Genomic DNA, 24,877 nt, shown 5'->3' with positions numbered 1-24,877 from the left:
GTATGAAATTAGGTCCCTGTACGGAAATACATTTCGGCGATTAGTCTTGGAAGTATCAATAATTATTTCTTATTGTTACTTTTTTGCGCCGGGGTAATCGTAGCCAGTGCCATATAAATTTGCATTCGTTATTGTCTATGTATGTCCTTAGTTATAATTGCATACCGTAAATGAGAGATCGTCCTCTTTGTGAACATAATTTTGCGTTAACATTTACCTTTACTGTGTTCCTAGTTTACCGTAATATTGAATACGGAGAGTCTGTCTGCGGACTCGTATGTATTTAGAGAATGACACGTTCCGTCGTACGTAAAAAAAGTAACCTTTTGTAGATTTCGAAAAAAAAAAAATCCGATACAGAAGGTTTACTTTCCCTCTCCACCAAGCACCGTCCCTGTTTCCCGTAGTATAAAAAAAGGTATTAGCCCCTCATTAACTTAAAATCCAAAAAAACTTGAGTGGGCAAATATGTGACTTGTAGTTTTTTTTTTTTTTGAAAATCGCACTGTTCCGATACTTTATGGTTATTTATTTCGATCGGGTTTATATAATGTTTAGTCACCAAGCGAAACGCCGTTCAGGTTGTCTTATATGAATTTAATCCGTTGTAGTTGAAAGTTAGTGATATCCGTTATTGTTGCGTTGCTGGTCCGGATCCGAACTAAAAATATTAAGTTCTTTCGTGTTCAAAGTGAAAGTAGACAAAAGCTGAAGCAGGTAAGACAGAGAAAATCTTTCTTTACATGTCCTGTAGGATGATTCAAACAGAGACATATAATACAACGTCTCTGATTCAAATAATAATATATTTATTATAAATTTCACTCTGAGTACAGACAAACCTGTGGACCTGGAAAAGTTTAAGAGCATGACTGGACTTAGATACTAGGTAAGATTTAACGCATTTTTAGGTTTAAGAAAGAATATTAAAAACTTAACTGGATTTTGCTATCCTTTTTTTCATTCCTGCAGAGTGTGCCAAATAAAATAAATAGGGAAAGAGGTTTTAGAAGCTCCCATCATATAATAAGTGTTGTGAATTATTGTGTTGGTTTAAATGGAAAATAGAGGGACAATAGATATCTGCAAACAATAGGTCATTAGGTGATTTAAACTGTGTAACTGAGTGGTCCTATCAAATGAAACTTGGGTATATGTCTATTTTGCTATCTTCTGCAGACTGGAAAAAAAGCACATCAAAATCCAGGTTAAGTTTTAATTTTCTGAAACATAAACTACATATAACTTTTATATATCCAGGTCCAGTCATGCCTTTAAACTTTCATATATACATCAGTTTGTCTGTACTCAAGTAGATTTTGTGGTGTAATAGCCATATTTGTCAATTCCTTTTGATGAACCTTACACTGTTAAAATCTAAGACTATTAAAACTTAATAACAGGTAACATGATGTGTTATAGTAGTCTCAGATATAAAACCTATACAAGCAATACTGCCATGCAATCATAAATGTGCATTCAGACTTATAGAGCTAAGTAGGTAAATCCTATTTATGCTTAAAAGCACATGTTCATGCAGCAGTATTGCATAAGTTAGTAAACCGATTTAGATTTCTAAGCAGCTCACACAGGGATGAGAACCTACTTAGAAATTGAAGGTCAGTGAAAATTTTGTATGTGTTGTCTTTATGTATTTTGTTTTTATATATTTCTAATTCGCAACTAGCTTAATATAATGGAGAAAACAAATCATTTGAAATTCAGGCTTATATTTCAGTTTTTAATGCTAGTACATATACATGAAATATATCCTAATTTACAAGTGACCCATCACCCATAAAGTGGGTGGTTCTGACAACTGTTTTTAAGCCAAAAAAACAATTACTGCCTCCATGCAGAAATAGAGTAGATAGAACCTTAGGTAAAATGATTTAGACAATGTTTAACCAAAAATAATCATCATATGTGTTTGTGTAGGCATGAAAATTTAAGGTAGGGAGGGAGGCTGAAAACGACTAGATTTTGTTTTAGCCTAATACCAATTTTAATCCTATTTTTCAATAAAGGATAATCTGATATGAAAACTGCTGAAAGAAGGACAACTCTTTTTTTATTCTTCAATGTTCTGATTTTATAGATTAACACAACATATGTATTCCAGGAACCAAAATGGATATGTTTACAATAATAGTATAGCTTATTGAAAAAGGCTCTTGGAAACAACATGAAGAAGAATCAAAATGTGAAAATAAAAGGAGAGAAAGTTACACTAATTCCATACGAAGCTCATCATGTACCAAAGTAAGGATTCATTATCATGATTATGTTTTTATCTTGTTTACAACTTGATTTATGCTTTCAATTAGTTTTTTTTACAGTTTATCTATACATGAAGTTATCATTTAGTGTCATTATGCTAACTAAGCCGGTAATCTATTAACATGATACCATTGTGCTTTTGTTAATTCTGTTGCAGTTGTATGACCTTGTATTAGCACAAATACTGTCTCTCCACTAGAGGCTAAATGACATAGAAATTTAAAACAACTATCATAATTATAGTTTACTGTACAGCCTTCAACATTGAACAAAACCCATACTGCATAAAAAGCTATAAAAGACCCAGAAATGACAAATGTAAAGTAATTCAAATGAGAAAACTAACAGCCTGATTTACTCAGGCTATAAAAAACAATAAATAAAAAAACAAATATGATTAACAGCAACAAACAAATAAATCTAAACTATATATAAGAAAAGAAAAGATGAAATTATCATTGTGACATCCTCTGTATTCATCTGTGTTCAAACTCTTTCATTTGTTTGATGTACTGTTGATAGTGAAATGAAAATTATTCTATTCTGATAAATCAGACAAGGTATCATGTCCCAATAAAATAGTTCCAATTGTCCTGTAATAAATAAAATAAAAGAGTATCTTGATCCATATAGTTACCACTGGTTTCATGGTAAAATGCCTGCTTGTCCCTAATGCATCTTGTTGTGGATTCAATTCCAACAAGGGTCAAACAAAAGACTTGAAAATTAGCATTTGCTGCTTTTTGTCCAAACAGTAAATAATTAAGATTAAGAACAACAACTGATTTGCTCTAAGTAACAATAATGTGAACAGGTGAGATGACATGTCTTCATGCTGACTGTTACCTTGAGCTAGCACATTAAAATCTGACTTGATGACTTGATCTATTACAAATTAAGCTGGGTATTAAGGAAAATATATCTTTTTATTGAAATGTAATCATCCTAAATATGCATGTAATAGTTGCTATTGGATTTTAAGCAGCCATCAATCAGTTAATCTAATTAGGGAGCTACCATTTGATTTTTATGGGGGGGGGGGGGGGGGGGGGCTAGGATGAAAAATTTTGTCCTGTTTTTTTTTTTTTTAGTTGTGATCTCTGTCCTGCCTTTTTATTTTTCACTGTATTCGGTCCTGCCTTTTTTTTTATTAGTTTATCCTGACTTTTTTACATAAATTGTCATCCTGCCTTTTTTTTTTACTCAAAACTCCTGTCCTGCCTTTTTTTTCAAATTTCATCCTAGCCCCCCATAAAAATCAAATGGTAGCTCCCTTACTGTAAAATACTGCTATGATCAAGATATCAGTGAACATGATAAAAGTGAGGTTCCAATACCAAAGGTCCTTTACTAGGATAAACAAATATAACATTCATATAGGTATCATTCTTGGATGCAAAGTAAAGAATTGCAAGAACTAACTGCATCAGAACCATTGTCATTGGAAGAGGAATATGATATGCAGAGAAGCTGGCGAGAGGATAAAAAGAGTAAGCCTTAAATTAAAACCAATGCCTTTCACAATTTTGAACATTTCAAGATATGATTGTGTTCTAACTTATATCATGTATATAGGCACTTGCTAATTTGATATACTTACAATTCATATAAGTCTTTTCATGTTATAGTTTTATAATATAAGAGGTATTAGATATCTTTTTTTTTCCATCCTTAGTAGGTTATATTGATTAAGTAACAACTTTTTAAAGTATATTTATCTAGAAGTCAACTGATTTATAAAAAATTGCTAATATCTCACAAGTAAAAATTTTAAAGTTTCATAAATTTCCCTAACATTCTATTGATGCTCTTTTCACAAAAAATCTTAAAAGAAAAAAAAATCTTTCATGTCAAAAACTTTAATAGAGTATAAATTACAATCAACTTTTTGTAAGATTTATGTGAAAAGGAAACATGCATGTATTTATCATTTGAGGTCAAGTAAAATGACACAATAAAACAACAAAAGAAGTATGTTTGATAAAGTCCCAAATATTGCCCATTTTTCCAACTTAATTTTAGAATCAACATTTAATAGCCACTATAACAATGTATTATACTTTAACAATAACTTGATAGAAAATTTTAAGTGTCAGCTTTCCTTTTATGATATTATAATTAACTTAGATCTTATTTTTTCATATTCAATGAAACATGTGTTCAATAAGTTTATGGGACCTGTACTGGAAACCAATAAAGCTATGTCAACATATTTTTTTATTATATATTACATTTAACAAATAACCTATCTGACTTGAGTATTGAGTTTGTTGAACCCTGGGCTCTATGTTTCCTAGGCCTAATTCTGGTTGAAATCAAGAACATTTGGTCAACTTCCAAAAAATCTCTATTATCGAAACTAATTGGGGTGGAACTGGCAAAGCTTTGTAAGAAAAACTTGACAAAAAATTATCCTTGCAGTTTCTTACACACATATGCATCAACTTGATACACTTTTATATAAAGAGTAACATCAATTTCAAAAGTGGATAGGTAAGTAAGGTAAAATGATACTTTTTAGGAAAAAAAAGAAGAATGTGTCTGAGGACACGAATGCCCCAGCTCAAGCTTTACAATTTTCAAAGTTTATATAAAAGGGGCATGACTCTAGAACAGTAAGTGACTCGCTGCCCAAATTCGAACTCTCTCTGAAAGTTTTGATCCTTAACATTGTGTATGAGTTTCATAAAATTTTGATGAGGCAAACTTAAGTTAGAGTGTGGAAACAAAAATGAGACGGACCGAAAGACAGATGGACGGATGGCCGAGGGTAACACTTAATACCCCTGTTGTCTACGGTGGGGGCATAAAAAAGATAAAAAGATTTACAAAACTATATAATGTCTATAGGCAAAAGTTCTTGATTTATGCAGATGTTAATGATACTTAATCAAAAACCCTGGTTAGATTTGTTACGGAGAAAAGATAAAACTAATATAACAGGATGAATGTTACATACTTTTCTTGGCCTTATTGCATAGTTATAAACAGTATTGTTATAAGAAAAAAATACTACAAAATCATATTGAAAGTCTTTGGTATAATCTTATTCTGTATTTTATCTTGCATCCTTATAAAAATAAAAAATATCATATACATATATATGATTGCCAATGAGATAAAGCTCTCCATCATAGGCCAAACGACTAAGAAGGTTAGCAACAATAGGTTGTATATTGACTGTATTATAATCATATGTAAAATTTATATTTGTTTGTATTTTTTACTTACAGAATGCACCTTTATAGTTCTTCAAAATGTAGGTGTTGATGAAGAACAAGATGAAACAGGTATACAAAGATTATACTTCACTTATATTATATGAATAAAAGGAGATGTGGGGTACATATAATGTCAATGAGAAAGCACTCAGAAAGCACCAAAAAAAACCCAAGAAAATTCAATGACCATGATAACTGGTCAATTTAGAAAAAAAACATTAAAAAATGTTGAATTTCATTTTAAACATTTAAGTCAATTCTAATTTGTTCTATTTGAAAAGTTTTAAAAAAGTCAGATTTCCCCTTCAATATCTTTAGTATGGGCAAAGTAAACATTGTGACATTTTAAAATGTGTTTGCCCCTTAAAGACAGGTAAAGTTTTATTTTGACAGGTTTTCCTTTTCATTCTTAGTTGATACTGTCAAAAATAGTTTTCAGATTTCTAAGCTTAAGCAAATACTGTGAAATAGTCCATTTTCAAATTACCAATTTGGTTTATGAATTTAGAATTTTTCAAAAGGGGAAACAGCTGGTGGTAGGAAAAACTGTATCCCTGCCTATACAAATCAAGTGAAATGAGCATAGTTTCTTGTATGGGATCAGACAATGATTTTTTTAGTGCATTACACGTTTATGTTAAATATGGGATGGCAAAATATGTGATGATTACAATAAAAATTCATAACAGCTGATGTAAATCAAAACATTCATTTTTTCTTAAAATTATATAGGCAGAGCTGCAATACAGTTTGTTATACATAGAATTTGTTTCTCATAAAATTGCCAAAAAAAATCTATAATTGGAAACAAAAGTAGTTTTTTTGAAAATGAACGGTTAAGGATTACTAAATACTGTTTTCACATCTATATGTTTTTAGTAAGGCGCTATATTAACAAAAAAGGTTTTGCTTTGTTTTCAGTTAATTAAGTTAGCTGCTATATGGCTTTTTATACCACTTAACATGCATTGATTTACTTTGACATTGGTTTTATTGGTTGTTGTTGATTTTTTCAAGGGTTCTCTTTTCACATTCATAGTTACACCTTTCATTCAGTTACTTTAGTTAGCCTGCTATAAAAAAATATAACACAGTGCTGTTCAACATTTAACTAAAGTTTGAATAATAATTACAATTTTAGGTATAGTTTTTTCTCTGTTTAAGGTTGTCAGATTCATAAGGCAGAATTCTAGGGGCCTTTAATTCATTTTAATTTTAAAAACCCAGATTTTTTTTAATGATTTCAAACAAATATCAAATTTAACAAGAAGCACCATGTTTTGTATTTACAGGACAAATGATTGGTGATGTTAATATTTTCTTCAATGAAGAGGAAGATTTACACTGTGGGGAAATAGAAATTATGATTGCAGGTGATATTTGCATATTATTATAGTGAATTCCATTACTGTAGTAATAACCATAGCAGACAATCTTCCAAAATAGTGTCTTATAAAAACTGTAGTAGGTACTTGTTACTTTTAATTGTTGCCTAGATTTCCTTGGTCATTCTGAGTATATGCTTGATATACAATTATTGTATGCACTTACAGCAGCAAACAGTCAATAGACCTAAAAATATGATTATTTCTCTTATGAGTAATGGGGTTTACAAAATATAGAATGATGGGCAAAATAAATAAAGAATAGAGAAATAAGAAGGAAAAACAAATAAGGAATAGAGAATAATCCAGTGCTAAATTATAAATGGATGTGATCTGTTATGTCTTTTCTGTATGAAGAGATATTTCTCTTATCACACTGAACCAAGTGTAATATGAATACCTAATACAAAAAAATGCATTAATTTGATTGGCCCATCCTGCAGTATGATACAACATTTTGACATTTCTATTGGCTAAATGTTAGATTGATCAGTGATGGCTTTCAAAAGTATCAAAGGACAACTTTTCCTCTATGGCAACAGTGATCTGTGAATTCTTCAATAAATTATGATATCCAAAACACATTTTTTACATAAAAATTTTCTATTTGTCAAATTTGTTCCATTCAGAATGTCCAAAAGACTTAAAAATGTTTGATGTTAAAATTTGACGTCGGAAATGGACCTTTTAGACCAGAACAATTTTTCACAGAATTTTGTATTTAGCACAAATATCACTTGATAACAACTCTTGCTATTTAATTTCAATAATAATAATAAAAACGTCAAAGGATCTTTTATTATTTTTGTCTCACCTGCGACAAAAGTTGCAGGAAGCGAGACATAGGGATTGCTTTTCCGGCGACGGCGTCAACAATTGTTATGTTTTCTGCTTAAGTCAGTTTGATAGGATCTCCTTGTGATAGATCAATGATATTTTGTATGAAGTTGCATTACTATCAGTATATATCAGTTTGACGACTATTTTGAGGCCCTGCCCCCTAGGACATGGTCCAGTGACTGAATTAATTAGTAATTTTCAATGTAAAGTTTTCTGCTGATGTTAGTTTGATAGGATCCACTTGTGATGGATCAATGATATTTTTAATGAAGTAGCATTACTATCTGCCCCATAGGACATGGTCCAGTGACTTTGAATTAATTAGCAATTTTCAATGTTAAGTTTTCTGCTTAAGTTAGTTTGATAGGATCTACTTGTGATTTATTAATGATATTTTGTATTAAGTTGCATTACTATCTGTACATATCAGTTTGACAACTATTTTGAGGCCCTGCCCCCTAGGACATGGTCCAGTGACTTTGAAGTAATTAACAATTTTTAATGTTAAGTTTTTATGCTTAAGTTATATTGATGGGAACTACTTACAATAAACAACAATATTTTCTATAAAGTTAAATCAGCTTGTAGACCATTTTCAGACCCTGTCCACTAGATCATTGTCCAATGACTGAATTGATAAGCAATGTTGCTGTCCATCAGATTGTCTTTTTCTGAATTTTATGCCAATAGGTGAGACATATCTCTGTGTCAACAGTTTATTTTGAAATTAAATAACTCTTAGACTAGATGATACAGATGTAACATGTGATATCCAATTCTTACTTGTAATGAAACCTTTAATTTGCATACCTTAAAATAAATTGTATTTGTATTATGAAATATATGTTATGAGAAGTCGATATTATGTCATGTTATGTTGTAATTTTTATGATTTGAGATATGTTGTAGATCTAGATGGTATCTTTGAAAATCTTAAAATAACGTAGGTTACCTTGCTTGTTTTCAAGAAACATAAGGCTCATAACTGAGAATTTATGTACCAGGTAATTTTGCTGAAATTTCCAGAAACCTAAAAATTTTCTGGAACTGGTATTTTGACAATAACATAGACAAATTTTTTTTTTTTTTTTTAAAGCTCAAAATATTTGTTTTCTTTCACATTCAATGGGTAAAAATCCTATTTTTCAATTTTGTAGTACTGTAATTAGAATCTGTTACCAAGAAATCATATTAAATAAAACTTAGGTTGCAGTGGGACACAGAACGTTAATGATCACTTTGAAGGTTATCTCCCCTAGAACTTCATTGACTTCCCATAAAAAGTTAATGAATTTTGAGCCATATCATAAAAAGAACCGGATGATTTTGCAGTTAGAATTAAAGTACACTGAAAAAACTGTTGTACTTTTAGTCGGAATGATTTGTATTGATGATATTAACCTGTTTATTGATCTTTTGAATATTATATAACAGTAGCCTTTTAATTAATGGCTGATGTTGATAATTTTTTTACATTTCCAATAAAGAAGTATGATTGCATGTAAATAAAGTATAATTTTGTAATAATGTTTGTAGATAAAAAGACGTTAACATCTCATTTGTAACATATATTTACATATTTTTACAGCACACATGAATAACTGATTAAATATGACTTTTTCAGAATCACGGGCGAGAGGTAAAGGTTGTGGGAAGGAGGCATTGTTTACAATGATGAGATATGGTATGTAGATACAAAATTGCAACATCCTACCAGATAAAGTTAATGGGGAGACCTTTTATCACAACCTCTTTAATGTATAGGAGGTCTAAAAATTATAAACATTGAAAATTACATAAAAGATTTTAAATCAACATGGATAAGAACGATTAAAAGAAAAAATCAAAACTGGAAAAAACAATTTCTGTTTTCAAAATTGCATAATTGCTAACAAATTTAATTTCTTACACCTAATGCAATTTTGCACATCTAGGAATGTGTTTCTTGTCAGTGATGCTAGCAACCAATACTGTCATAAGTTGCTGTCTGTCATATTTTGGGCCTATGTGGCTGAGTGGTCTAAGTAGTTCATTACTGTATCACTAGCCTGTTAGTTTTGAGGTTGTGATGCTCAAACCCTACATGTGGCAGGTGTGTATTTCAAAGTATGTTTGTTCCGCCTAACATAAGTTCCCTGTGGAAACTTTGCTATAAACAATGCCATAATATCTGTTTCTATTGGAACGAATATTCTATACCCTTTATTCCGTAAGGAAAAAAATACTGATATATTTGTTCCAATGGAAATAATATAAGAGAATATTTCCTCTGTTTGGAACTTATATTATGAAGGAACTTTTATTTCATGTTTGACTACAATCTTTATTAATTAGGAATGTCAGTTTTTTGTGCAAGGTTAGTGAATCTTTTTGGCACTGCAGCTTCCTCCACCAATAAAAACTGACTTCCATGATATACTGTAAGTTTCAGAAATTATTGCGAGGTTTTTATTAATGCGAATAATGCAACTGAATGAGTATCACAATAATAAGAACTCATATTCTTATATCTGATACATATAACGGTATAGAGATTTTCCTGAAATTGCAATAATTAATCTAGCATTTTAGTCCATTCTACAAAATTTGCAATAATAAATGCACGCAATCATTTCTAAATTTAAGGTATCCAACTGTGCTGAAAGTTGCATTAAACACCAACAATCAATTAGTCATATTTGTTTTTTTATTTTTGGTTTATTGTTTTACAGCTAAGACATAAACTTGCAACTTATAATGGCAGTCTTGTTCATACCAGGGTATTTCCATTTGAAATTAACAAATGTGCTTATATTTGCCCTATGCCTATTGCAGCCATCAGACAGTCAGTCCAAAAACAAACAAAAAATATTACCATATTGATATTTGAATGAACATTTCCATAGTAGATAGCAGAATATTTTTTATCATCTGTTTTAGGAATTGAAGAACTAGACATGAAGAGATTTACAGCAAAAATTGGCATGGACAACACACCTAGTTTGTCCATGTTTAAAAGTATAGGTTTCAGTGAGGTAAGTCAATCCACTTTTTATAATAAGCAATATCTAAAATTACTTTCAAATTTTTTCACCATCTAAAAACTGATATTATAGAGATTGATATGAATAACTTAAACATATTATGAAATAGAATCATACAATTTATCCCTTTTTCAGTGGTAACTTTTCTATTTAGGTATTTTAACCATTTTGGTGTTTATTGTTATAGATTGGAGGTTTTTAAATTTCCATTTGTGAACTATTCATGATCAGCTCACCTGGCCCAAAGGTCATGATGATTGAGGGGAATATTGGTACCAATAGGCCAAGAAGTTTAAGAGAAGAAAATTTGTGTAAAGGTTAACTAACCATTGACACCATGTGATGAGAATAGCTCACATTGGCCCTATGTCTAGTAAATGAAATGTGTTCAATGATGCCCAATCAACCAAGAAGGCTAAAAATAGAACATATGGGTAAAATGCAGGTAATCTCTATTATCTTGAAAATCGTTATAGATAGAGAAAATCTGGCAGGGGGGGAGAAATGTTAAGAATGTCAAGATTAACATATTGTCAATCTATTTTGACCAACATTCTCAGACTAATCCTAATAAGAAACTGTAAATTGCAAAAATGATCTGCAGGATAAGAAATACAAATAAGTCAACATGTCTGAAATTTTTAGTCCACTCCTTAAAGAAACTAGAATGACCATTTTCCCTTGTTTTACTGAAACTAAAAGTAGATAGATCTTCAATAAAGTAAACATTGCCAAAATTTTCAGTTGATTCCTCACAGAAATTATTGTCCTCGAATGAAGATTTTTATTCATTTTTTTTTGTTGAAGCTATATAAGACAGAGTAAACCTAAAAAAAAAAAATATCAACAAAAGAAATCTGCAAATAAATAATCATAGCCCAATTTGTCAGTCTTCTCTTTATAGGAGTTATTGCCCTCAAATGAAGATTTTTAAGCCAATATGGTTGAAATAGTCATTCAAATATTTTTAGGAGTTATTGCCCTTGAATGACATTTATTTACCAACCATTGTCATTTTTAACAGATTCAATAGTAGACAGACAATAAATGTCAATAGCAAACATGATCAGCAAATAAAGATCTAGGAAGAAGTTCACATTTGCTGAAATTTCCATTCATTTCATTATAGCAGCCATTGCTGGTCATTTATAATTTTTGACCAGTTTTAGTGTTTTTACATATCTAAAACAAAAAAGTTGCAATTGATAGACTAAGACTTTGAACAGCAACAATGATCAGCAACACAAGATGTACAAAAAGACTAAGTGATTGAAATTGTCAACTGTCTACTTAGTGTGGTCATTGCCTCTAAACCACAATTTTAATCCATTTATTTCCATTTTCATTTTCAAGAATATCTTGAAAATTATAATGGATAAAGGTAAAAAGTAAAATTCATTTAGAGGTATCAATATCAACTATATACAGTTTAAAAATATGCCTATTAATATTTAAAAATATGATACAGACTTAACAGAAACTCTGTCCATTAAAAAAAACACAAAAATTTATATTCTAGTTGCATTGTATCCATTGTATGAAAAAAGGCAAGGTGTGTGATACCGACTCCTTGGAGCCTCTTTTTTATTCAAACTGAAGCTAAGGTTGCAACTCCTTTAGAAAAGTTGACCATAGTAAATTTGGTCTATCAAAGACAGGTAATAAATAACATAACTTAGCTGGTGTGTTAAAATCTAGGGTAAAAATAAAGACTCCATACTGTCTTTTAGGCATTTACAACATAAGGGTTATCATTTCCAAATCATAAAACAGTATTTAGTTTTGTGGATGACAATATGGTGAACTTTTCTGTATAAAAAAGGAGATGAGGGGTATATGTCAATTAGTTGGCAATTAAATGACACAAAAACACATAAAAAACTTCTTTTTGAAAGACAGGTACCTAAAATATATGTATGTCAAGCTCTAAATATCAAAGTCTAAAAAAGCTGTGAAAAGGATTATTACTTACAAAGTTCTGGCAAATTCCCCATATGATATAAAAAATCACAGTGAAATACACTCACTTGTGAGATAACACATTTGGAATGGCACATGAACATGTTTGGGGTTTAAGACTTGGGACAGGCCCATGACCATGTTGTAGGGTTAAAAAATGAAAATAACAGGTTATTAATTTCATGCATTCTAAGCACTTCTCTGGATTTACCTTCTTCAGGAATGCTCAAAGCCGAATATTTGAAAGCCGAGGATGTATAAGAACCGAAACAGTTGCAGAGCTATATGACCAAAATGTACCTTAAAAAATAGCCAAATTCATCTAAGTATGAAAAAGAAGATGTGGTATGATCGCCAATGAGACAAAACTACACAAGAGACCAAATGACCCAGAAATTAACAACTATAGGTCACTGTATGGCCTTCAACAATGAGCACAGCCCAGAACTTTGCCTGGTCTGCTTTATGAGATATCAACCCACTTGTTTATTTTAATTGATGTTAAGTTAATATAAACCTTGTACAGTATTATATGAAATAAAGAACATACAACGTGCAATATCTTTTTTCAGATTTCCAAGAGTGAAGTGTTCAACGAAATTACTCTAGAACTAAGTGTTCATGATGACTTTATGAAACATTTGCATGACAGAACGAAATTATTCCAAATCTTAAACTACAGATAACGCTAAATAAAGCATGATGTGGATATAGCTTTGCCAAGAAAGAATGTTAATAGGATCGTGTTTTTACAAATTTCTGCAAAAGTATACACCTTTTGTTTATTTGACAATTCATCAACAATAAAATATACAGATGTACAAGGGGGAAAAGTATGAAAAGACGATTGGTACATGTATTAAAAATCTCAGGATTAGATAATTGCAAAGAACCTATTTTATTGAATACCTTAGTTAATTTTTACCAGCACAAAAGGAACAAAAATTGTAATACAATAACATTGTGTTTGAATGGCTTAGAGATGAACATTTATATGAAGTAAATTTATTTTATAACCGACAGATTGTTTTTGATGAACAGAATATTTTATCAAGTTGTTTCCATGTATAATGGAAGGTATCTTCACTTGTCAACAGTATTTCACTGGGGTTGTATGGTTGATTGTGGTATAGAAATATGGTTATCCCTGGACTCCTCATATCATGCAGTAAAATGCATGCTTGAAAGGGTATCTTGACTGTGTGAGAGACTGGCAGTCAACATACACATCCATGTTTAGTGGGAAAAGTGATGTTAAGCTGATGTGTTGTGTAGGAATCGTGAAACATTCTATGTCTGTTTAAGAACTGCATTTAAATTTTGTTGTTGCCAAATATCTGCCCATATCCAACATACCCGTATTTTCTAGTGGCAGTTGAAATTACTGGCCAATATCCCGGTCCATTCACCAATAGGCATGAAATAGTTCCACTACACATTAAGTAAACTTTGATTCATTTCATTTTACAAATGCATAAATCGTTTGATGAATTAACATTTTAGAGAATTTTGGACCTGTCGAAAACAGGTAACATCTATCCATATGACCTGGACTAACTGGGGTCATTTAAAAAATACATCTGGTGCATACAATCATCAATGTTTTGTCTTTGATTAATTTAACAATATTTTATAGTAATCTTAGGTCATATCTATATATATATGGAAGTTTTTAACGACCTTGACTGGCTATACAGCCCTTGCACGGTCGGTCTTATCTATAATGAATGAGTGCAAAATAATATCTTATGGAAGACATTACTTGCTTTTTCAACATTATCTTATTTCTTATTTTACAGTGGTAATGTCCATTTAGTTATGGTAGTTTATCTAATTATACCCCACAGATCAAAGTTCGGTAGGGTATAATGTTTTTGACCCGTCAGTCTGTCATTCCTGTTCTTGTCATCGAAACTCCTCTGAAACCACACAAAAGAATTTCATGAAACTTTGTAGATAATAAGAACATACTATGTATACGTAGATGTGCATATCGACAGAAAATTATGATTCCACCTTTTTTCTAGGAGTTATGAACGTAGAATTTTGGCATAAATACACTACTGCAACAGTTTTTCATATTGACATCTCTTAAACCACACAACAGAATTTTATGAAACTTTGTAAATAATACGGACATAATATGTAGATGTGCATATTCACAAGAAATTTATATCAGTTGACTTTTGTAGAAGTTATGAGTCTTTGAACTTAGGTATCTGGGGAGATTGTGTTTGCCAATTGACAATGTGAGGCCGTGGGGTATGTGAGCTTGCTCACAAAGGTTCTTTAAGTATGCCTTGCTAACAATAAAACTTTCCACTTATTCAAAACATTTCTTCAAATGAACCATTTCTAACTCGAGTTATTGCTCTTTGTATTAATCTGTGATAGTATACAATTTTGTAAGAATTTTATTTTCAGTTTAGAGTTATTCCTCTTTTCAAGAACTAAATGAATAATAGAAACGAAAAGGCAATTTGAATGTTTTTTAATTTGACCAGATATGATAAATTACGATTTGATGGTTTTAAACTAATATATATATATATATATATATATATATCATCCTTCTGTCTGTATCTTGATTAACATTTAGTGAATGCTATTGTTATAAATAGCATTTGAACAATGGGCGAATAATTGGGAACAGAGAAATTGTTCTTTACGATCGCTTTAACCATTGATGTGTGTTCATTATTAGAGTCACCTATATATCCATCAAACTTTAAAAGGAAGATTTGGAACACAAACTTGCAAATTATCAGGAAACATTCAGAACCAACTGGAAAATGATTATTTGTTAAGATGGTCCATTATAAAAATATCAGATGTATTGTTAAATGTGAACTGCTGAACTACTAAGCATTTCATATCAAATCCATATTTGCATTGCAACTGCTGAACCTTGATTTTGATCAAAATATTTTTTTGGGAAATATCAAACCTCAAGGTTTGATTACGAAATAGTGATATAAAGATAACTTGGACATTTCCCATCCCCCAGTTTTAAAAACCCATCTCGAATGAACGTTCGTTTTTTATTGTGTTTGATGAATACATAAGCTGCTATTCAGAATGTGACCATTTAAATCTGATGCATCGTGTAAGGATAGTGCCACTCTGCTTGTTAATGAAACTAGCAACAACTGTTTCAGAAGTTCTGTTGCAAGTAAATATTTCAAAATAACGTCTTTATTTAGTGCCAGTCCAATTTTTCTGCCCCGTCCTTCAGTACAGTCGATGCACGCATCGTAGAATCTATTTATTGAATTTATTGTTAATTTGTTCTCGTGTTGAAGATCCATGATTTACTTGTAACTTTGCGTTAATCCAATAAAAATAAATCAATAAAGTAAATAAGAATTTGAGTTTCAAAATTCTCAGAAGGCAATGTCCAGTTTTGACCATGATAAGGTGATGAGGTGCATATGTTCTTGTAATTTCAATTTCATTTGAGTAAAAAATAAAACCATTTATTTTTGTTTACAAAACAACAGCGTATATACTACTCTTTGATCAGTTCTTAAATGGAAGTAATCAAAAGATCTTAATTCAATATTTGAAAAACAGAGATTTTATGATAACTTATTGTTTACATTTTAACTTCAAATAAAATAAACGATAACTTCTCAAACCTTTTAGCACAAAGTTTTCAAGTATAAAAGATTAAGAAAATAGAAGAGATTAAAAAAGCGATTTCGATTCCCATGCGTCATTTTTTCATATTGTCAAATGATGTATTTCAGTAATGTTTAAACAAGGAATGTAGACCTGAAACAACCAAAAATACAATCAAAAACTGCTAAGGAATTATACAAATAACTAGCGGATAATTGAATTGTAGAGAAAATTTTTAAAAAATATGACCAAAAGGAAAGATTATGAAAAGACAAACAACAGTTCACAAAATACAACAGAAAATTAGATATTGAGTAACAAAAACTCCATCAAAACCGGGGATTAACTAATGTAAAAAAAATCATCATAGGTACCAGGATAGAAATTTTGTACGCCAGACGCGCGTTTCTTCTACAAAAGACTCATCAGTGACGCTCGAATTAAAAAAGTTAAAGAGGCTAAACAAAGTACAAAGTTGAAGATCATTGATGACCCAAAATTCCTAAAAGTTTTGCAAATACAGCTAAGGTAATCTCTTCCTAGGGTAAAAAAAGAGTAATTATTTCGAAAAAATAGGATGAGTGGTTCCTGTGGTACTAGGGGCGTGCTGTTACTTATTGTAAGTAAACACAACAAATGCATTTGTAGAGGACGGGTGTGTGTCGAGTCTAGATCTACGACAAGTGGAACATACGCGTGGTCACCTGAAATTATAATGGCACCCTTCAAAATTTCGACAGGATGAATTCAACTTGATCATTTGGAATCCTTGTTTCAATAACTTCCTTGTAAGCAGCAACCTTTTAAAACAGCAAATATACAAGATCTGGACTATTTTATCAACTGGGAGAGCAATACTCTAAATGAAGACGCTGCTTGAATTTTGCGACACAGAATGTAAAGTTCACAATAGAAAAAATGAAACTCTCTTTTTGTCGTTAAGTTATGATCTAAACCGACCCTCTTTTATTCATTTCTAGATGTAAGATATCAAGCAGACTTAACTGTTTCTGTAGTATTTTTAATTTCAATTTTATAAAGATATATGCAATCAACATATTCCTCAAGCTTTATATTATTTGGTAAAAGGAGATAATCTGTATAGCGTTTGCTTTTGTTGTAGTTCAGCGTTTCTGTTATTCCGTTGTTTTCCTTTTATAGTTGATGTGTTTCCCTCGGTTTTAGTTTGATATCCGGATTTGTTTTTGGTTAATCGAATTATGACTATTAAACAGCGGTATACTACCGTTGCCTTTATTTACAAATCCTTTTAAGAGGTTCCTGTATGGAGTCTGCTTTATCAAAATAAAGCAAGAAGTCATCAAGAAAAAGAGTTTGGTTCCAATTCAATTTTGATTGTCTGGAAACTTGAAAACTGGAAATACTTTCGATCGACAGAAATCAAAGGCAAGAAGACAATTTTATGGACATACATGAACAGATATATATCAGCAGAGATCATTTAAATCCAAAGCTAAAAGCTATAATTGAGCTTATCCTAATGTTGATAATTTCATGAAATGATATGATTTTAACACTGTGTGGAAGTTAACCACAAATTAATATTAATTATGAGTTACGAAATATGAAACATATTTCATTTTGTTTAAATTTCTTGAAAATTCGCGGACTATTTATTCATATTTTAGACATATGCCTTGGACAAATCAAGTCTATCTGAATATCAGGAAACTATTGCTTGCTGAAAGTATTGATATCCCTAATAGCAAATTATTACTGTTGTTCATCATGTACACATGATTGAGTTTTGGTACATATGGATTTATTTTGTTTAAATTAATGAAAAAACATCTAGGCTATTAAAACTGAAAATGAAAGAAAGTTACTAACTATCGTACCCTTTTTCCCGAGAGAGCTAAAATAAGGTGTGTATAATCCAATGAGACAACTTCAAGTTCATATTTGAATGAAGCTTCAAGAGACACCATGCTTAACAGATATATTTAACATAAACAGCCATATAAAAAACTGTATGTCCACATTTGTTCTAATAGCATTTATTGCATGTATGTTTATGTGATAAGATACCAAGCGGAGCAATAGAAAATTAGAACGAAGGACAGACAACGTTATGCCCAAACGAAAATAGTTATAAAGGCAATAGCAACAGAATCTAGCAATCTTGACACAGAACACTAAGAATTGACCAAAACGAACCCCAATAAAACCTGGGACGAAATAAGGGGCCCAAAAAGAGACCAGTTCCTGTTCCATTTTGGATATTCACCAATGACTAGTAGAAATCATATGACCGGTCAAAAATTAAGAATTCCAATGAGAAATAGAACATAACCCAGATTGCCCGTGCCTCACATATTCCGGAACCGCCAAGTAAATCCTTACGGCCTAAAGCTATAGAAGGAAAGACTTCAATTTAATCATTCAAAATTATTGGTTGCAACCTCCTTGCAAGGAAATCAAGAAAAAGAAACGAATTCCGGAAATTGGAATTTACCTAGATGTAAAATCCATATGTATATGTTGTTTACTTCAAAATTAGCTATCCTTGTCTCATATTATATAAGCCATGACCAAACAATGAATTTATAAAGATTAATTAGATTTCTGCTGTCTTTGATAAAGATAATATTCATTTTTTTAGTTAATAAATCCTGTATTTAATAAACTGAAAATTCATTAGTCTTTATCTTTGAACGTATCTTTTTGGTTGATGATAAAGCAGAATTAAAAATTCCTATTAAACATCACAACATACATAACAATATGTGAATCCGAACAATACAACTGCACATTCCCAAAGCAATTATAAGGTTGGATAGTACCTGACCATAATTATTACTGTGTATCCTATTGACAATTGTAATGAAATATTTAAATTATATTACTATCTCAAACAATCTCTGACGCAACAATTTTTATATAACAGTGCATTATTGATATGACATTCAAAACAATACCAACTTAATATATGGATGACTCCAATATTATTTTATGGATAAATATTCGATTAATGTAAAAGGAGAAACAAACCCTAACCATCGTTTATCTCAATATTAAAGCCATTATCGTTTTCCATGAAGTTTATTTTTTACAACATGAAATCTCCATATCTTTATTTACGGGTAGAATGTGAATTTATCGATAATTTGCTAGATGTTAATGAGATACAGGTGACTAATTGTATTGATGCTTCATTGTTTTATAGGTCCTTTATACACATGAAATTCAAAACTTTAGATTCAAATTTCAATTCTATGGAGATTGTAATTCTGGAAGGACAGATTTTTTTATATCTGAAAACAAATATTTGCCGTCAAATTAAACAATTTGCATTAATTATTTTTGCAATATTGTTATTTTTATTTAGGTAATTTTTATTGACTTGGTAACCATTTTGAATTCGAGCTTAGTCTTTGCGACTTGTGAAGCTGCAATCCCGCAGACTTTTGTAGACTGTTATTGTAATCTGCATTATCAATATATAAGAATGCTAAACGATATTTACGTGTAAAGTATGAAAGCAAACGACAATAAAAGATATGCTGGTATCTTGAGATCGAGCGATATATATATATATAGAGAGAGAGAGAGAGAGAAAGTTTACCCTTTATATGTAGAATTTATTTTATCATGCTTTGATATTGTATATAACATGATTAATGCGTCGAGGAAAAGAACACAAAAGGATAAACCACTGACTAGCATAGCCTTCTATGTTAACCACACAGGCACTTACCAACAGGTACCTATTTACCTTTTTCAGAGACAAGTGCCTGTGGTTATCCACCCACGTAATATCCACTTTATTGTCGCTTGAGTAACATTGTCCAATGGGAGCAATTTCCTGTAAATGGTGCTCTCAAGAAACCGTTCACAGTGAACCATGATTGGGCTTGAAAGATCAGGTCGCGTGTTTTTTTTCCAGATCTTCTTGTAAAATACACTAACTGTTGAAGACCGTTAAGTGTTATGATGTCTTTTTAAGTTTGATTGGTATATAGAGGATACTAATTTGTGTGTATTGTTTAGTTTGACCAAATGATGTCGGAAAGATTAAATTTCCAACAACAATAAAGATGTCCTTTTTGTGCTGGTCTCTAAGTACGTTTAGCTTTTCCTGTTTGCTTGCTTGCTTTAGTGCTCTGCCATAAGCTGCTATTTTCAACCCTTGTGTCCCTTGATCTTTATGTTTCCACTTATCAATTCTAAGTCATTACTTCGTGTGATGTTTCTTGGTAAGATTTTTTCTATGCTACAACTAAAATACTGCAATGGGGGGCATATCGTTCATTTTGATGTCATTATCGCGGTATGGGGGTAATATGAATATAGGATTCTGTTTAACCCGAAATTCTCCAAAATAAAAATCCAGATTTTGTCAAACTATGGAAAACAAATGTTTTTGCCTGAGCATGACTTAAATCTAGAAATTAGCAGTGAGGGTCGGTTGAGAACTAACTTTAATGGTGTAGAAAAATTTAGACCGTTAATATATGTGATGCATTGAATAGAAATCGACCTTATGCAAATGAATGTCAATACACCTGTAAACCTATTTCGGTATTATTACGATAAAAAGATAATTTCAGTGATCTCATTCATTGTGAAATTTTTCTAAGCAATATTCTAGCAGTATCTTTCCTTAGAGTACGAATGTCCTAGTTGAAACGATATTACAGTGCCCGCTTTTCGTTTTTGATCGACGATTGTTGTTTAAAAAGGCAGCTATTGAAACAAACGTTCTAATTGTTAAAGTTAAGAGATAAATGCATTGTATTTGAAGCTTTGCGGACGTCCATGGTTAGTTTTACTGTCGCAAATTGAGTTTACCTTGCGACGCGTAGCTTCCGGTATCAAACGTTAACACCGGAAGTTTTCTGGCTTCTTGTCCGCCTCAGAATGTAATAAAGTTTTATAAAAAGACTATATCTAGGTGCAAAATGGGACGTGGGACCTTGTTTTGCTTAATATTGAAGTAATGAATTATTTAGAACATTCCAAAATTCAAAATGTCGGCTTCCCTTTGTTTACAGATAGGGAAATACAGAATTTTACGCTGATTGCCATCCAATCAGAACCATTGATACAAAATGATTGCATTAGAATTGAAGTCATATTCTCTTAAGATAAAAGGATGCGTGATTTATGGAATGACAGCGCCTGGGATGACCACGGATATGTTACACACGCCCGTTCTATTATCGTTTATGACATCATCCCATGATATATCACCGGATTTTTATTTACAATGAGCAACACGACGAGTGTTTAGTGGACTGTTGTTTGTTGTATTTTTTTTATTTTTTTTTTGGTCTTGGTATTGTCTGACTTTTTCGACTTATTGTTAATGATTGCCCCTTAGTTTCTTTGTCTTTTTATAACCCCTCTTTCTGAAGCAGTTGTTATATTTAAGTTTTTCCTTTTATATATATTTGTTGTTTGTGTCAATCCATTCGTCCTTCAGTCTTATTTTTGTATCCGTAACTGCCCCTGAACCACTTAACAGATTTGTGAAACGTACACAGAATTTTACTCATATGATGAACCTCAGCACCTCTTATTTGATTTCTTCATACGAATTATTATTTGGTAATATTTAGCATGACATGGACTTTGTCATATCCGTTCACTGCAGTAAGTGTTAGTATTTCCTTCTTCTCCTAAACACCAAGTCAAAATTTATTCCAATTTTTTAGAATCTTCACCATACAATGGCATTGTGCACCTCTTTGTTGACGTATTCTGGGGGTTTCCCTTGGCAAATCATGGACATTGACATTACTTATTAGAGTGTACTCATTTTGTATCTGCAACCCCTCCGTAATATTTTATAATAATTTATGAAACTTAGTAAGAATCCTAACCATATAATGTTATTTTGCACCTCCTTCTTTGTTTTTGGATTCAAATTATGTTAGAGGTTTCCTTATCAAATAATTGCCTATGTCATTACTTTATGTGGGAGACAGGGGTTTTTTTGCTTGCAGAATCCCTAGTCAACACAGTTCCTGTGCATTTCAATCATCATTATCAATACTACTTTAAAGCTTTCCCTTTAAAAAAAACAATAAAGATAACAACAAAAAAAAAAATTTAAATAAGCAAACAAATGTTATCTTTGATGTCAATAAATACATCCACTGGACGTTAAGCAACCACCAACCAATCAATTAATAAATACGTGTAAAAGGGTACAACAACATAAAAAAATCAATAGATAATAAACATAAAAACAGTAAATATTTCAAAAAATATATATCCCTGGTCATTACCAGTTGGTAGGTGTAATATGGCAAACTTTCTTCTGGCGAAAAGTTTCAGGCTATTTATCTTCCTGAAACTACTACTTTTCATTTCTTTGGCATTGCATTGCAGTACATTTTCAATTGTACATTTATTTCCTTGTCTTTTTTTTTAGTGGTCAACTGTTGCAGTGTTCTTCAACTTCGTCAACTTTACCACTCCAACTTTTTTGTATATACTTCGATTGCCTGTGGACGAAACCCTTGTCAAGCGGAATGAGTTATTAGCTTGGCATCTTTGATGACTTTTAACGTATTCCTTCGATGCACAATAAATGTCTCTCGTAGAATAGACGGTGTTGACCTCACATACACAATATATTATTCTTCTTTCCTCGTTCTAAACGTTGTAAAGTTAGCGTTGTTATCATGCTAGTCAATGTTGTGTCTATAATTGTTGGTGTTGCACTTCCTTGCACAACCACATATTGCTAATGACTATGATTAAAACAGTACAGTGTATTTTGAAAAACAAAACTTGACGAACAAGCGATATATTCATCACAACATAATTCAGTTGCACCCGACGAAAAAAAATATTTGAATTTCCGTATGGCTAAGTATCTTTGACTTTTAAAAAGATTAAACTTTACAGAAACTGATGACTCAATATTTAGCAAATTGAATAAATACTCGATCGAAAAATAGTATATATCCATTTTGTTGATGTATGAAATTTGAATTTTGCAGACATAAAATGGGTAAGAACATGACATTATTTGATGCGTTTTATTCATTTAAATGCTAGTAGGGCTGGTATAATTACTATGAACTATAAAGTAACAGCAACTTTCAAGCTGTTGCATGGACACTTATGCTCCATTTCATTTAATACGTACTGTGAGATATTTTGCACATTCCAAATATTCAAAATGCATAATATTTGAAAGTGAAGAAACGGTTCATACATAGAAAACTTTAGCACAAACCAAACCGAAAACCAGGGATCTCATGTGCACTGAAAGGGTAAGCAGGTCCTGTTCCACTAGTACCACCCGTTTGTACTATTGCTCATGGATCATGGCAAGAACAAATTCGATGATAAATCGCACTTGATGAGGTCATACTCGAGGAAAGGGAGACGAGATCATGGCTCCGACAGTTGGTTATCCGTGACACAGGTACTCACAGATACTCACAGATATTCACAGATATAAAGGGAAAGCATTTAAGGATATTCGCTACTCTTGTTTTTGACTTTTTGCCAGATGTTCGGAATCCTCTGGTTTTATCCATGTAGTACCATAAAGATTTTGCCCGTAAACCCCTACTTTTCTTTGCATAATTTTATTACATATAGTTTAAAAAGCCATTTTTGAAAATCTTATAAAATCCTTGTCATTTTCTCATTGTTTTTGAAAGAAAAAAGGTCGACATGGCTAAAAATAGAACATTGGGATAAATTGCAAGTTTTTTTTTCTATTGTTTTGAAAACCGACATGGCTAAAAATAGAACATAGGGATTATATGCAAGTTTTTTTCTATTGTATTGAAAACCATTATAAATAGAAAAAATCTGACCGGAGTAAAACCTTCAGAATGTTGAGTTCTATCAATTGTCCATATACGTCAAAACTGTCAGACGACTTTTTATAGGAGTGATTGTCATTTAAATGACAAACTATACCATTTTTTTCCATTTTTGCCTATTATCTTGACAACTATAGTAGATAGAGAGAAACTTTAAATTGCAAAAATGATCAACAAGACAAGTTCTACAAATTTCGCTTTTTAAAATCATCTAGAGAACATTAATTAAAAGAACATTCAACTATTACGAAAATTATAAAAGAATAAAACTATCAGAGATTGAAAATTAAACCATAAGCACAAACTGTAGCTTGGTCAGAAACAAGATTTATAAAAAACAAGATGCTCTAAAGAGCCTGTGTCGCTCACCTTGGTCTATGTGCATATTCAACAAAGGACACTCTCCAACATTGTAGACGAGAATAAAATTCATGACAAAAATCTCTCTTTTTTGTTGATCTTGTGTTGCTGATCATTTAGTTTGTTTAGTTTCTCTCTATCTTCTTTAGTTTTTACTCAACACACAAAAGAAGGTAAAAAAATCCTCATTTAAGGGCAATCACTCCTATAAAGAATGACAGTCTTCTAAGTTTATCGGCAAAATTGACTAGTTAGTAGATCTTGACTTGCTGATCATTTTTGTGATTTAAAGTGTCTATCTATCTATTATGATTTTTATCATATAAGGCAAAAAGCAAATAAAATGGTGAAATTCATCATTAAAGGGCAATAAC

The 24,877-nt window shown here is 31.3% G+C and overlaps 1 protein-coding gene across 2 annotated transcripts; it reads left to right on the top strand.

Moving 5' to 3' along the window:
- The first annotated feature begins 660 nt into the window (after positions 1–660).
- Positions 661–13,728, top strand: LOC127709073 (N-acetyltransferase 9-like protein). Of its 2 annotated transcripts, none has more exons than XM_052214420.1 (8): positions 661–717; positions 2,123–2,262; positions 3,661–3,770; positions 5,514–5,570; positions 6,794–6,874; positions 9,351–9,410; positions 10,646–10,740; positions 13,281–13,728. In XM_052214420.1, exons 2-8 carry the CDS (start codon positions 2,186–2,188, stop codon positions 13,392–13,394), a joined length of 594 nt encoding a protein of 197 aa, XP_052070380.1. In that variant the 5' UTR covers positions 661–717; positions 2,123–2,185; the 3' UTR covers positions 13,395–13,728. The 2 variants fall into 2 exon arrangements, with proteins under 2 accessions (XP_052070380.1, XP_052070381.1); XM_052214421.1 differs by having other exon boundaries at positions 679–717; positions 2,099–2,262.
- Positions 13,729–24,877: the final 11,149 nt, after the last annotated feature.

The sequence above is a fragment of the Mytilus californianus genome, unplaced genomic scaffold, assembly GCF_021869535.1.
Source record: "Mytilus californianus isolate M0D057914Y unplaced genomic scaffold, xbMytCali1.0.p SCAF_7, whole genome shotgun sequence".
In the NCBI taxonomy this organism is placed as follows: Eukaryota; Metazoa; Mollusca; class Bivalvia; order Mytilida; family Mytilidae; genus Mytilus; species Mytilus californianus.
The sequence above is the reverse complement of the archived record's forward strand: the minus strand, read 5'-3'. Positions and strand labels throughout refer to the sequence as shown.